This window comes from Babylonia areolata, chromosome 24 (assembly GCF_041734735.1).
Source record: "Babylonia areolata isolate BAREFJ2019XMU chromosome 24, ASM4173473v1, whole genome shotgun sequence".
Classification (NCBI taxonomy): Eukaryota; Metazoa; Mollusca; class Gastropoda; order Neogastropoda; family Buccinidae; genus Babylonia; species Babylonia areolata.
This window is the reverse complement of record NC_134899.1, coordinates 18,211,527-18,226,526: the sequence shown is the minus strand read 5'-3', so window position 1 is coordinate 18,226,526 and position 15,000 is coordinate 18,211,527. Positions and strand designations below refer to the sequence as shown.

Below are 15,000 nucleotides of genomic sequence, written 5' to 3'. Positions count from 1 at the left end.
ATGGTCTTGCCTTGAAGAGGAGTTTAACGACCTCTTAGGGAAATAGTCCAGTTGTTCACGGTTCGAGTCTTAGTTCGGTGAGGTTGCGTTGCTCAAAGGCGGAGGGGGGGTGGGGGGGGGAGGGGGAGGCGAGGTGGGTCGGGAGGGGATGTGTGGTGGAGGTAGCGGGGGGTAGGGGGGGGGGGGGGCATGGGAGGGTATCCAGGATGTTTGGGTGGGAGGTCCGTCTAGTGTTCCAAAAGGAAGCCGGAGTCGGTGGTCATACGGATTTGTCTCTATAGTCCTGTTGATTAAAAGTCATCTGAGCGGTGAACGAACACACACACGTTCGCATGCGAGCAAGCAAGCAAGCGGCACACACGCACACATACATACATAGTTACATAGATTAACACACGCGCGCGCGCAGGCATGCATACACACACACACACACACACACACACACCCCTCCGCCCCGGCCCCTCACCCACCCCACCTCCACACACACAGATTGACAAACATCCGCGCGTGCAGGCATGCACACACATTATACACACACACACACGCAGACATGTACACACAAACACACGCACACACACACACACACACACACACACACACACACACATACACTCTCTCTCTGTCTCTCTCTCTCTCTGTCTCTCTCTCTGTCTCTCTTCTCAACCATTCTGAGACAATATATGAATAATGAATTACTGATCACCAAAATCCAGTGTTCACAAAAAAGTTAACGACCAACTGGGAACTTGTGCAGTTTTTCTTCTTCAGACCATAGCGAAGCAATGTCGAAGTTTCAGCAAACAGCAGCATATGCATCCAGTGTAATGTGCACTACTCATACCCAAAGGTACTTTCTTGCAATTGCTTATACAATAGATAAGCTTACATAAATAAATAAATAAATAAATACATAATAATTATAATATAAAAAAGGTAGTAGTAATGATAATAATAAAAAAATAATAATAATAAATAAATAAATAAATTATCTATTTTTTATTCACCTTTTTTTTTTCTCTCAAGGCCTTACTAAGCGCGTTGGGTTACGCTGCTGGTCAGGCATCTGCTTGGCAGATGTGGTGTAGCGTATATGGATTTGTCCGAACGCAGTGACGCCTCCTTGAGCTACTGAAACTGAAACTGAAACTGAAACTGCTTATACAATGAAAATCCATAGCTAACGTTTTTGAAAACCACCGAATAAGTGTAATGTTTTGGCTGGAACATCGATTTTTCAAACTATTTTTTCAAGCTGATCAGTGTGCATGTGGGCCTGAAATATTCCGTTTGTGTATTCAGTGACAGGGCAGTTTTAGACCATAGGCAGCCTAGATAGGTTAGATACTCTCTCCAATTTTTAACATAACAATATATATATATATATATATATATATATATATATATATATATATATATATAAATAATAACAACAACAAACCAACAACCATACCTTCTTTTTTAAAAGTGGTCCTTAAGTTGTTTTTTGTTTGTTTGTTTGTTTGTTTTTTGTGAAGGCTGTATAATGATTTAAAGCATAAAAGATAATTACACGACAGCCGCAGGTGAATATGAATGTCGTTACCAATTAAGTGAACAAGGTGTTATTGTGTATTTTTCCGCCGTTCTTGACGTCCATAAAAAGTCAGGAACATTAATTAACCGTTACACATAATTATTATCGCTCTTGAACAGACAAGAGATAGGGACAACAGTATTCCACCATGTCTGAACACAGTTGTTATGCTCTCTGGTTCTCTCAAGATTGGATTACTGCAACTCTCTTTTGGCCGGCCTTCCCAAAGATCTGTTAGACAGACTCCAGCGAATTCAGAATAACGCTGCCAGACTCATTTGCAGAGCTTCTAAATTTGACCATGTTTCTCCTCTCCTTCAGTCTCTCCACTGGTTGCCTCTTTCTGATCGAATAGACTATAAGCTATCTACTCTGACCTTTTCTGCAGTCAACGGATCTGGCCCCAAGTATCTTTCTGAACTCCTCCATATCTATACCCCGTCTCGCCAGCTCCGTTCTTCCTCTGATACTCGACTTCTCAGGATACCTCACGTCAGAAGTAAGACCTATGGACACATATCGTTTTCTGTTCAATCGCCAAAGACGTGGAACAAGCTCCCTGATAGCCTCCGTCATTCTGATTCCCTCGTATCTTTTAAATCTCGTCTCAAAACTCACCTTTTCCCTCAGCAATAAGTTCAATTGTAGCAGGTCCACTTCCTTTGCGTTAGCTGTGCTTGACTATGTGTGTATACATATGTATGTGTACATAACTATATGCATGTATATGAATGTGTATTGTGTGTGCATGTGTTTATGTAAGTTTGTGCCTGCCTATGTGTGCGTATGTGTTAGGGTAGCTGTTAGATACACATATATGTTAAAATGTATGTGTGCAGCGTGTGTGTGTGTGTGTGTGTGTGTGTGTGTGTGTGTGTGTGTGCGTGTATGTGTGTGTGTGTGTGTATGTGTGTGTGTGTAGTCACATTTTGGTGTGTGTATGTAACATAGATATAATGTTTTATGTTAACAAAAGCGTTTTTGTAAAGCACCTAGAGCAGATTTCTGGATAGTGTGCCATATAAGTATCCATTATTATTAGTAGCAGCAGCAGTTGCAGTAGTATTAGTAGCAGTAGTGGTGGTTAATAACAACAACAACATCATCATCATCAACAACAACAACAACAATGATAATAATGATGATGGTGATGAATCTGATCATAGCAGCAACCACAGCCACATACACAACAATGCTACTGCTACAATGACTATTACCGATAAGAATGATAACTATCATTACTGTCATCATCAGCATCTTATAATTTCAATGAAACATTTTTTGTCGCACACTCATCTACTACAGTTTCAAACTCTATGCGCTTCACAAGAGGAATAAAAAGCAGAATGAATTCACACAACTTGACATAGCACAGGACAACACAACCCAACAAAACACACACACAGACACAAAGACACACGGATGCACATACACGCTCCCCCCCCCCCCCACACACACACACACCCACACACACACAGGCGTTTCATTTCATATTGTATTTCCCAGTCTCTCAGGCCACCAGTTGTGTGCGGCGTATGCAGGAGATCAATTGCGCACGTTAAATATCCCATAATGTACGCCAGAGTTCGGTGGGCTGTGTAAACAAGAACACACACAGCATGCACATCCGCTCGAAAACGGACTGTGTTTGCCTACATGGCGGGTTGTTAAAACTCACATGTACGTGCCAGTGAACGTGGAAAGAAGAAAAAGAAGAAGAAAAGGAAGAAGAAGAAGAAGAAGGAAAAGGAGGAGGAGGAGAAGGAGGAGGAGGAGGAGAAAAAGAAGAAGAAGGAGAAGAAGAAGAAGAAGAAGAAGAAGAAGGAGGAGGAGGAGGAGAAGAAGAAGAAGGAGGAGTAGGAGAAGGAGAAAAAGAAGGAGGAGGAGGAGGAGATTAAAAGCAGGAAAAGACTAGCCAACCGGAGCGTGACCCGAACAGAGACTTGAGATGTTCCTGGCTTCCTGGTAGGGCGGCTTATCCGTTCGGTCTCTGTGTCAGTCAGGTGGTATACAGGTGTTTGTTTTTGGTGTGTGTGTGTGTGTGTGTGTGTGTGTGTGTGTGTGTGTGTCTGTGTGTCTGTGTGTGTCTGTGTCTGTGTCTGTGTTTTTAACCTGAAGACGTACATGCAAACTTGAAACATTCCAAGATACACCCACTCTCTCTCTCTCTCTCTCTCTCTCTCTCTCTCTCTCTCTGTCTGTGTAGTCAGCTGGACTGTAAGCAACGTCTTCTCTGTCTCTGTCTCTCTCGTGGAATGCTATTGTCAGCACGTCCCCCTTCCCAGCATCCCAATGCAATGATGCGTATGGCCTGAATGCAATAATACACACACTCTCTCTCCCTCTCTCTCTCTCTATCTCTGTCTGTCTGTCTTTGTCTCTTTCCGTGTGAGAGTGAGTGAGTGAGTGAGTGAGTGAGTTAGTGTGTGTGTGTGTGTGTGTGTGTGTGTGTGTGTGTGTGTGTGTATGTCTGTGTATGTGTGTGTGTGTGTGTCGCGTGTGTGGCGTGTGTCTGTGTGTGTTGTATGTTGTGTAGTGTGTGTACGTGTGCGTGTGTGTGTGTGTGTGTGTGTGTGTGTGTGTGTGTGTGTGTGTGCGTGTGTGTTTGTGTGTGTGTGTTTGTGTATGTGTGTCCCAGGCCACCCACCACTGCACACCAAAAGAATAAAAAATAACCTGTGCTTCGTTCTTCTGCCGATGTATGTCTACCTACCTACCTACCGACCTACCTACCTACCAACCAACCAACCAGCCAGCCTTTTCTCTTCCCTAATTGCATAACATTTTGTTCTCAAATTCGATAGACAATTAATGTGTTAATTTGTCACCAGTAAGCAAGTATGTGTGAAAATAACAGCTGATACATGGACACTGCGCGGATTTTATTGCCAGGAAAACCCACTGCCCAGTAATGAGTCATTGTCTGTTTGGCACAACATGTGTGTGTGTGTGTGTGTGTGTGTGTGTGTGTGTGTGTGTGTGTGTGTGTATATATATATATGTGTGTGTGTGTGTGTGTGTGTGTCTGTGTGTGTCTGTGTGTGTACGGGGCGGGGGGTGGGGGGTGGGGCTGCATGTGCTTATGGTCAACCGTGTTGTAGAGAATCTCCTTTAAATTATACTTACACCGATAATTTTAAAACGGCAGAATGTTTGAGAAGCGTCCTTGTACAAGGAACATTCATTACATCATGACATTGATATTCTGAAGAATTTGTTGGAACAAGCGTATTTGTTCTATTCTCGTTGATTCAGCAAAGGACACAAAATATATTTTTGTTATTTACTTGATATCATCAACCCAATCAGTGCCAGGGGGAAAAGAACAGTAGAAAGTGGTGTTTCAAGTCATAAAACATTATCCAAAACAATAAGCCTAAAACTAAGAAAATGATCTGGAGATATACCACTCTAGATAAACCGTATCAATTTTTCAGCCTTCCAGAGTTATTTCCCTTCTTCTTATGACGTTATCAGTGAAGTCACTAATTACGTATGTGATACGTGCTAATCAAGATCAGGTGTAATAGTCACAAACTATTACCTACCCAGACTGGTAGATGTCAGAATATTCCACGTAGGTTGTTCATTTGTTGTGACTGTGATATGAAGGTGACTGAAGAAGAGGTTCACCATCCTTCCTTATTATAAAATACCCCAAAGTTAGAAAACATCGAAATCAGCCTGTTCAAAAGAACTATTTGCATTCGAAATCAGTTCTCATTATCGGGGAAAAAATATGAAATAAAGCACGAAGGTAAATGAGTTTGGTTTGAAAGGTTAGGAAATTCCTCAATATGACAAAAGCCACACCGTGATTTGATCGATTACACCATGATGTTGTCGCTGATTTGTTACTTTTTATCGCCAATTTCATATGATTTCATTGGTGTTCAAGTTTAAAATTTGGTGTAAGTGATGGAGTCTCCCGTCCCTAGGGTTAAGAGTGGTCTTGCCTTGTCTGCTGGTAGTATTCAACACGCACAGAGACACACACACACACACACACACACACACACACACACACACATATATATATATATATATATATATATATATATATATAGTAGGCCTCCTTCGGTCATGGCTGACCATGGATAGAGTATATCCGACGTAGTGTCTAACTGGGCTGTCTGCTTGGACCAAGCAGCGTCGCCTGTGACTGTAGAGACCGATGCGAGAGAGACAGTCTCTGTCGCAGCGATCACATGTGTAAGCTGATGCTGGTCTGTCGGCTGCCGTCCCTTTTCTGGGAGCTCGCTTTTCTGCTGCAGCAGCTGACAGTTTGTCCTCACCAATCCGTAGCTGATTCTTGAGAGTGCTTCTCCATCTGTTGCGGTCATCTGCAAGGCCCTCCCAGGATTCAGTGTTGATCTCAAGTGCCTTTGCAAACGTCTTTGTGTCTCAGCTGTGGGTGGCCGATGCTTCTCTGCCCCGTGGCGAGCTCTCCATAAAGGATGTCTTTTGGGATGCGACCATCTTCCATGCGGCGAACTTGGCCCAGCCAGCGCAGCCGACGCTGTCTCAGCATGGTGTACATGGTCGGGAGGCCAGCGAGAGTCAGGACTTCGGTGTTTGTCACCTTGTCTTGCCAGGAGATGCCGAGTATACGCCGTAGGCTTCTCAGGTGGAAGGTATTGAGCCTTTTCTCCTGATGAGCATGTGTGGTCCACGCCTCACTGCCATATAGCAAGGTGCTGAGGACGCAGGCGTTGTATACAGTCATCCTTGTCTTCGTGGTCAGCTTGGGATTTGTCCACACTCTTTGTGTGAGGCGGGCTAGCGTTGTGGCTGCCTTCCCGATCCTCTTGTCGATCTCGGCGTCAAGGGAGAGGTTGTCGGTGATGGTGGACCCAAGGTAATTGAATTATATATATATATATATATATATATATATGTGTGTGTGTGTGTGTGTGTGTGTGTGTGTGTGTGTGTGTGTGTGTGTGTGTGTGTGTGTGTGTGTGTTAACATACACACGAACTCGTGCACGCACACATACATTAAAACAACCGCCTGTCGGCAAAGAGTGACTCATCAAAAATAGATCAGCCTGCAGACAGACAGGTGTGACCAGCAATTAAAGAACACATTCGGAAAAAAAAACCCACACCTCCCAAAACATACATTGACACCATTCCCCTTTTCCCCAGCATCGTGCTAATAACACGTCGCGTCGACCTATGTTACGATACGACACGACACGACAACACAGCTGTAGATACGCCACATAGCCATGGCAGCACACACACACACACACACACACACACACACACACACACACACACACATGCTGAAACACACACACACACACACACACACACACACACACATACAGACACACACAGACACACACACGCACACACACAGACACACAGACACACACACATGTGTCCGCATGCTCACGCACTGGCACAGGTACACGTACAAACACATTCATATCACACACACACACATGAACACTTTCACACCCAACCAACTCAGCCACCCACCTACACCCCCAACCCCTACCCCCCCCCCCCCCACACGCATTCACACACACACACACACACACACACACACACACACACACACACAGTATGAAAACAACCTCCATCTGTTACCAGCACCACTGGAGGCTGGTACACCCCCGCCCTCCCCACCCCCACACCCCCACCTCCACACTCACGACCATAACCCTACCATCACCCTCCCCACCCCCGCCTCCACACTCACCACCACAACCTACCATCACCCTCCCCACCCCCACCTCCACACTCACCACCACAACCCTACCCTCCCCCTCCCCACCCCCACCTCCACACTCACCACCACAACCCTACCCTCCCCCTCCCCACCCCCACCTCCACACTCACCACCACAACCCTACCCTCCCCCTCCCCACCCCCACCTCCACACTCACCACCACAACCCTACCCTCCCCCTCCCCACCCCCACCTCCACACTCACCACCACAACCCTACCATCACCCTCCCCACCCCCACCTCCACACTCACCACCACAACCCTACCCTCACCCTCCCCACCCCCACCTCCACACTCACCACCACAACCCTACCCTCACCCTCCCCACCCCCACCTCCACACTCACCACCACAACCCTACCATCACCCTACCCACCCCCACCTCCACACTCACCACCACAACCCTACCATCACCCTCCCCACCCCCGCCTCCACACTCACCACCACAACCCTACCCTCACCCTCCCCACCCCCACCTCCACACTCACCACCACAGCCCTACCATCACCCTCCCCACCCCCGCCTCCACACTCATGACCACAACCCTACCCTCACCCTCCCCACCCCCACCTCCACACTCACCACCACAGCCCTACCATCACCCTCCCCACCCCCACCTCCACACTCACGACCACAACCCTACCCTCACCATCCCCACCCCCACCTCCACACTCACCACCACAGCCCTACCATCACCCTCCCCACCCCCACCTCCACACTCACCACCACAGCCCTACCATCACCCTCCCCACCCCCGCCTCCACACTCACGACCACAACCCTATCCTCACCCTCCCCACCCCCACCTCCACACTCACCACCACAACCCTACCATCACCCTACCCACAACCCCACACCCACCACCGAAACAAAAAAAGCCGTTATCAGTTTTACACTGATAGTATATGTGTTTATGGATGTATGTATGTGTGTGCGGTGCAGGGTCTTGTTCATTGCATCTCTGTGCACACACCTGTGCAGTGCTCTGGCTGTGTGGGCAATATTGAAAACGAAGCGAATCGCACTTGTACCGGAGTGGTGTGTTGATGTCGACTGCACTTTGTCATGCAGCTAGCTGCGACATCACTTTTGTCAATCAATCAAATCAATCAAAAACACTTTATTAATCCACAGGGAAATTAAGTGAATTTTTGAAGTTTTGTAAACGCTAAAAAGCACGAGCCTGCAAAAACACCGTGTCGCCACTGAGCGCAGCGCCACTACTTCCCAGTTTGTGTTCAAATCATAACGACGGAGATTGCCAGTGTGTCAATGCTCTGGGGTTTTTTTTGGATTCATTGTGGGGGTGGTTCCTTTGCGTTCACTGTGTTTTTTCTTCTTCTTCTTTTTTTTTTTTTTTTTTTTTTTTTTTTATGCGTCCCGGTTGATACCAGGTCTAAATGGTAGTGTTGCTGACACGGTGGGAGGTAATATGATGACGACTGTGTATTGTATTCATGCCGATATTATTCATGCCGCTTTTCTCGTGAAATGATGGTAGCGCCTTGGTCGGCCCAAACCATTTCTGTTGAGAGTGGGTCGGTCTGTTGTGTGTCTGTCTATATGGTTCGGGTGTTCCGGCCATATGTTGACCGTTAGTGCCATGCCATTTTGTAGAAAAAGGACATTTCACTGTATGACTTTCTTAATCTTCGTTGTGTCTTGTGGCACCTAATGAGGCCTTCAAACTAGAGAGCACTATTGCTGCAAATGGTTCGGCAATATCCACATTAATTCGTTCTCCTCACACTGCTCTGTGTGGATGGCGAAGTGAGTACCTCCACGCCTTGTTGTGAACACTACTCATGCCGTCTTGAGGGGGAAACACAGTGTACACTGTCACTGGTTCTGTCACCAATCTGCAGACGTCGTGTTCCTTTATTCATGTGCTTTTTATTTTCAATTAAAAAAAAAAATATATATATATATATATATTGCTTTTTTTCTTCTTTTTTTTCTTTTGCTGATGTGACGCCTGTGTATGACGGACGGGCCTGATGTAAGGCCACACACAGCGTGTGGACAAAGTGGTGTGTGGACCACACAGCTGATGATTGGAGCACAGCTTGCATGCACAGCACTGTACACAGCCAGTGTCAGAGTGAAGAAAAACTGAAGTTCATAAATGTCAACAGCGATGGGAGGAATACAGTTCACAGAACGGTCATTGGATTTTCTCATTTCGTGACAATGGGACGTAAAATTTGCCCGGACTTTCACTATTATCTGAAATTATCGTTCAGCAAATAAGCTGTTATTGCGGTCTAAACAAAGAGTGTCTTTTTTTTCTTATTGTTTTGTGTGTGTGTGTGGTGTTCATTCACAGGCCTGCTTGTTTTACAGTGACAGTTAACATGTAACTCACAAATATTGCTGGTTCACTGTTCAGTGATGAAGCAATCAAAAACTGAATATTTCTTGCTTGGTCCGGGAGTTGATTTTGTGCGGAATCTCCTCCTCCTCCTCCTCCTCCCTTAACTCCATGAAGTCACCCAGACACCACAGCACAGAAGAACTGTTCGCCAGATTCTTTCAGGTTTGTCGGTTGTGTGTCAAAGCCTGTGTGTCATTTCGCTGCTGCTGTGTGAGACCACCACTCCAACCCCCACTCTCCACCCCTGTCAGATGCCATGTTGAAAATCACATCTAAAACAATCCAGCGCCAGAAACGATGGACGGTTTTCTTAGCAAAGGAGATACTGTCCAAAGCTTAACCACGAAACAAACAAACAAAAACAAACACAAACAAACAAAAACAACAACAACAACAAAACGTTGATGAAAGTTCAGCTACTTTTCAAAAGTCGCATTCTGCTTAAACCTTTTGCTTCGTGACATGTGGATGTATCGACAGCAACAGCAGATGCTGGGACAGAGGGTTTAAAAGGCTCTACACAGCATACACAAGTCGATGAGAATTAGCTGAGTTATGCTTGTGGCAGTTGTTCTTCAGCAACTAATACCACCACCACCACAACAACAAACACGTTTTTAGGGGACTTGTTTTGCCGTGGTAGTTTGCAGAAGGATATCCGTGCAGTTTCTATCAGTATACAGTGACCGAAAAAGGCAAAAACAACAACTTGGTCAAGACTTGGAAAGTCAGTCGTGCAACGCCATGTCAAGTCATGTAAAGTCACGGTGAAGTGTGCACTTACAGTCAATTTACAGTGGTGACTGAACAAGCCGTGACGAAGACTTGTGGTGCGTGTAAAAAGTCCTGTAAACGTCCTGTAAACGTCCTGTAAAGCCATGGTGAAGTGAAAAGGGACGTGGGTTGTTCTGACGTCATCATCATGGAGGAACCCGAGGGAACCGGTGCTGAGCTAGGACAGGTGCCTCCCCCCTCTGCAAGCAAAGGGCAGAGTTTCCTGAACTTTTTATTGAGAATTTTTGACAGGTAAGAAATGGGAATAGATAACACCAGAAACATCACTTGTACTAAAACCACCACCACCACCACCACCACCAACAACAACAACAACAACAACAAAATACTCGAATGGAAGAAAGGGAGAGAGAGAACGAGTAAGCGATTGAGAGAATGAATGAATATTCTTTAATGAGGGAAGTGGAATAAGCAAGGACATGCTTTTTTTCATCCGACCCTCAGGGCAAAAAACAAAAACCAAACCAAACAAATCAACAAGCACACAAACAAGCAAAACAAAAAGAACAAAACAACAAAAATCCCCCCCGGCTCCCCTCCCCCATCCTCCCCCCCCCCACACACCACACACACACAACAACAACAAAAAACAACAACAACCAAACAATGAAGCTATTACTACCACTACAACTATCGCTACTACCACTACTACCATTACCACTACTACTGCTAATTAAATAAATAGAATAAATAAGATAGAAGAGAGAAAGAACAAAACAACGTCACAGCCAAAAGACATAATACAAATGACAAAACGGACACTTACGCACACAAACGAATACACTTGCATATGTACCATCCCTAATAACAACAACAACAGAAAGAGTGAGAAAAGAGAGAGAGAATAGATACGCTATCTGTCTATCTATCTATCTTTCTATCTATCTATAGGCCTGTCTGACTGTCTATCTGTCCGTCTGTCTGTCTGTCTCTCTCTCCTCTCTCTCTCTCTCTCTCTCTAACTCTCCCGAATTCGCCAGGACTGCAAAAGAATGGGATCAGGGGTAGATATATGTCAATGTATATAACTATCAGTCATAAATGCATATTGAAAAGGCTCACGTATATGCACTGATGATTTAGTTTATGGATAATCAGGACGTCACCCTATCATATAAACCCGTCTGTTCGTTTTACTGATTTGGTTTAAGATATTACGTATGGCTGCGAAAAGAAAGGCAATATCCACATTTCTTCATTCCTCAGTGTGACTGATGCAGTGAACGTCCACACCTTTTTGTGAATACCACTCGTTCCGTCTTGGGGGGAAAAATCGTAGATATTGCCAAACGATTTCCTGTAAAAGCTTAGGAAATGGTGATGTGGCTAGGTTCGGGGTGTAAATATCCATATGTTTCCGGAGTTGGATAGTCTTTGTTCCAAAAAGGTTTTGGATTTTGTATGGTTGAACCAAGGAGTACAAAATGTACATGTATTCTTGCAGGATCTTCATTAAAGACTTATCGACTGTCATTTGCAAAACTAGTATGAACATCGTATCGTATCGTATCGTACAGTCTCGTATTGCATTGTCATTTATTATTGTATTACTCTTTATCACAACAGATTTCTCTGTGTGAAATTTGCGTTGCTGTCCCCAGGGAGAATGTTTCGCTGTAGTGCAGTGGCACCTTTCTTATCCCCCCCCCCCCCCCCTGCAAGTGAATTTGCTTTCCTGTCAAAGCGGATGTTTTTACATGATTTTACCAGGGACAACCCTTTTGTTGTCGTGAGTTCTTTCACGTGCGCAAAGAGCATGCTGCATACGGGAACTCGGTTTGTTGTCTCATCCGATTGACTAGCGTCCAGACCACCACTCAAGGTGTTGTGGAGGGAGACAAAATACTTGCGAGCGTGGTAATAGTTCAGAATGGTTCATGTTCAGGATAGAGACAAATGTTCTTTTAACAACACATGTAAATCATCATGGAAATCGGCAATGTCCACAGTTCTTCCCCTCAAGACAGAATGAGCAGTGTTCACAACAAGACGTGGACGTTCACTCCGCCAGTTACACAGAAGAGTGGAGGGGAAGAAATGTGGATATTGCCAAATTATCTTTGAATGGTAATTGATAGACACGTGAACTGTAATTTAGTTTAGATTCGGAGTATGTGATACGGTTACACATCGTGTTCGACCCAGCGAAGGTTACATCAATTCCTTGACATATCCATGATGTAAAACTGAGAAAGTAGATGAAATACATATTTTATTCTGCTGTTCTGCTCCGTTCGATCTCCTCTTCCTATTTTATGTCAGTTAAGCTGTGTGTGCAACACGTGCACCCAAAATGTATACAGGTCGGTGACCTTACATTAAAATTCTTGCGTTCTTGCGTCGTTCGATCTCGTATGAGATTACACTTATAGAAAAAAGAATCTTTTCATTGTGACCTTACTGGTGGTAAACCAAGATAACAAGGTAACGAAGAATGTATCTATGTATTCATATAAAAAGCCTTTAAGAAGGTGCGTTGAAATAGTTAAAGAACCAGATAATTGTTCCTGAATGCTTTAGTTGTGACACTGATTTCTGTGAAGAAGTAGTCGACACATTATTATTACCTGTAGTTTCTTTATCGTATTTGTAATTATTGTATTTGTATATCTTTTTGTCACAACAGATTTCTCTGTGTGAAATTCGGCCTGCTCTCCCCAGGGAGAGCGCGTTGCTACATTACAGCGTCACCCATTATATTGTATATTCTCCTGCGTGCAGTTTTATTTGTTTTTCCTATCAAAGTGGATTTGTCTACAGAATTTTGCCAGGAACAACCCTTTTGTTGCCGTGGGTTCTTTTACGTGCGCTGAGTGCATGCTGCACACAGGACCTCGGTTTATCGTCTTATCTGAATGACTGGCGTCCAAACCACCACACTGCCTTAGCGTTCGTTGTAAATGTCGCAGTTCTGTTGTGATCCCCTTCGTAACGCGCTGTGGCCTACACTGAATAAAATTATACTTTCGATTAGTTTTCTCTCTACCTCCTTGTCTGTCTGTCTGCCTGCCTCTCTGTCTGCCTGTCTATCTGCCTGCCTGTCTCTGCCTGCCTGCCTGCCTGTCTCTCTGTCTGTCTGCCTGCCTGCCTGTCTCTGTCTGCCTGCCTGTTTGTCTGCCTGCCTGTCTCTCTGTCTGCCTGCCTGCCTGTCTCTGTCTGCCTGCCTGTTTGTCTGCCTGTCTGTCTCTCTGTCTCCACGAATATGCTCAGTTGACTTTTAATGTATTCTATTACTTATGGAAGTTTGTCTGTTCTCCATGCACCAGCAGGAGTCGAAGGATTAAATTTTCTGGATTCTTGTGTGCATGTATGTATGTATTTGCACGTATATACGCCAACACCTCTCTCTCTCTCTCTCTCTCTCTCTCTCTCACACACACACACACACACACACACACACACACACCGTGTAGAGAAAGTGTGTGTATGTGTACAGACGACGTTTCCTTCACACAGTGGAGTAAACCTAGTTCACTGAATCCACGGTGGAAAACAAGGGCGGTGTAGATTGTGCTCGAGAGGTAGTGGGTGGAGGAGGAAAACAGTCATGGTAGCAGAATGCTCACGTACCGTTACACAACACAAAGAAGCAACTCATTCACCGCCTTCTCTTTCCTATCTTGATCTCTGTCCTCAGAAACCGTCGCAACAAAAACCGGGCCAAAACCATCCCTGAGCAGGATGCGAGCGATACGTCCCCCACGCCGGAAACTGCCGACTGCGCACGAAGTGTACTCGGAACCGCTGACGTCAGCCCAGCCATGCGCGTTGACGGTCATGGAGCAGACGACCCTTCCAGTCGGGCAAACTCGGAGCGGGGGACCGATTCAGAAGAAGAAGGGGTCGGAGAAGGGAACATGGAAAACTGGAGAAATGGATTCAATAAACGCAGCAAGAAAGGCAGGCAGAATAAAAGCAAAAGCATTTTACCGTCAAAAAAAGACGATGAAATCATTAATGGAAAACCGAGACAAGGTGAACACGGGACGAACGTAATGGAAAACGGCAATGCAGAAGACAGAGCAGTAAATACGAAAGGAGGCAGTAACAATAACACTATTCTGGCACCACCTTCGCAGACCGCTGTTGAAGCCAAGACCAGAACGCCTCTCACTGAAAAGTCTGACAGTCAACATGGAGGCAACATAGACATCAACGCACCACTATCCGGCAAAACAGAACTGGGCACAGGGAACGACACAAAACTGACCAGTCCAGTCACCAAATCCAACAGGTTCCAAAAGAGTAGCAGTAAAGATTCAGTATCGGACCAAACCCGCGTGCTGTTTTCATTCTCATCCACAGACGATAACGGGAACATTTCGCTGTCAAAAAATGACAACGAAGAAGAGACGCAGGACGTTGTCGTTCCAGACAATAGTTTCGAGTCTGAGCTTCGCGACACAGTGACAGAATCGGACATTGTACTACTACCATCATCAGCAGTGAAATCTTGTCCAGAACTCGGCACCAAGGACACCGAAGACACCGCCGATGCAGGGGGGCAGAAGCCTCCCGA

At 45.3% G+C, this 15,000-nt stretch overlaps 1 protein-coding gene across 1 annotated transcript in view; it reads left to right on the top strand.

Annotated features, from left to right (window-relative positions):
- Positions 1–15,000, top strand: part of LOC143298572 (inverted formin-2-like) — a 95,557-nt gene that overhangs the window by 24,253 nt on the left and 56,304 nt on the right. The window contains exon 3 of the mRNA XM_076611451.1: positions 14,119–15,000. This exon is cut by the window's right edge and continues 359 nt beyond it. Coding sequence (XP_076467566.1) covers positions 14,119–15,000 — 882 coding nt within the window. The remainder of the gene's footprint in view (positions 1–14,118) is intronic.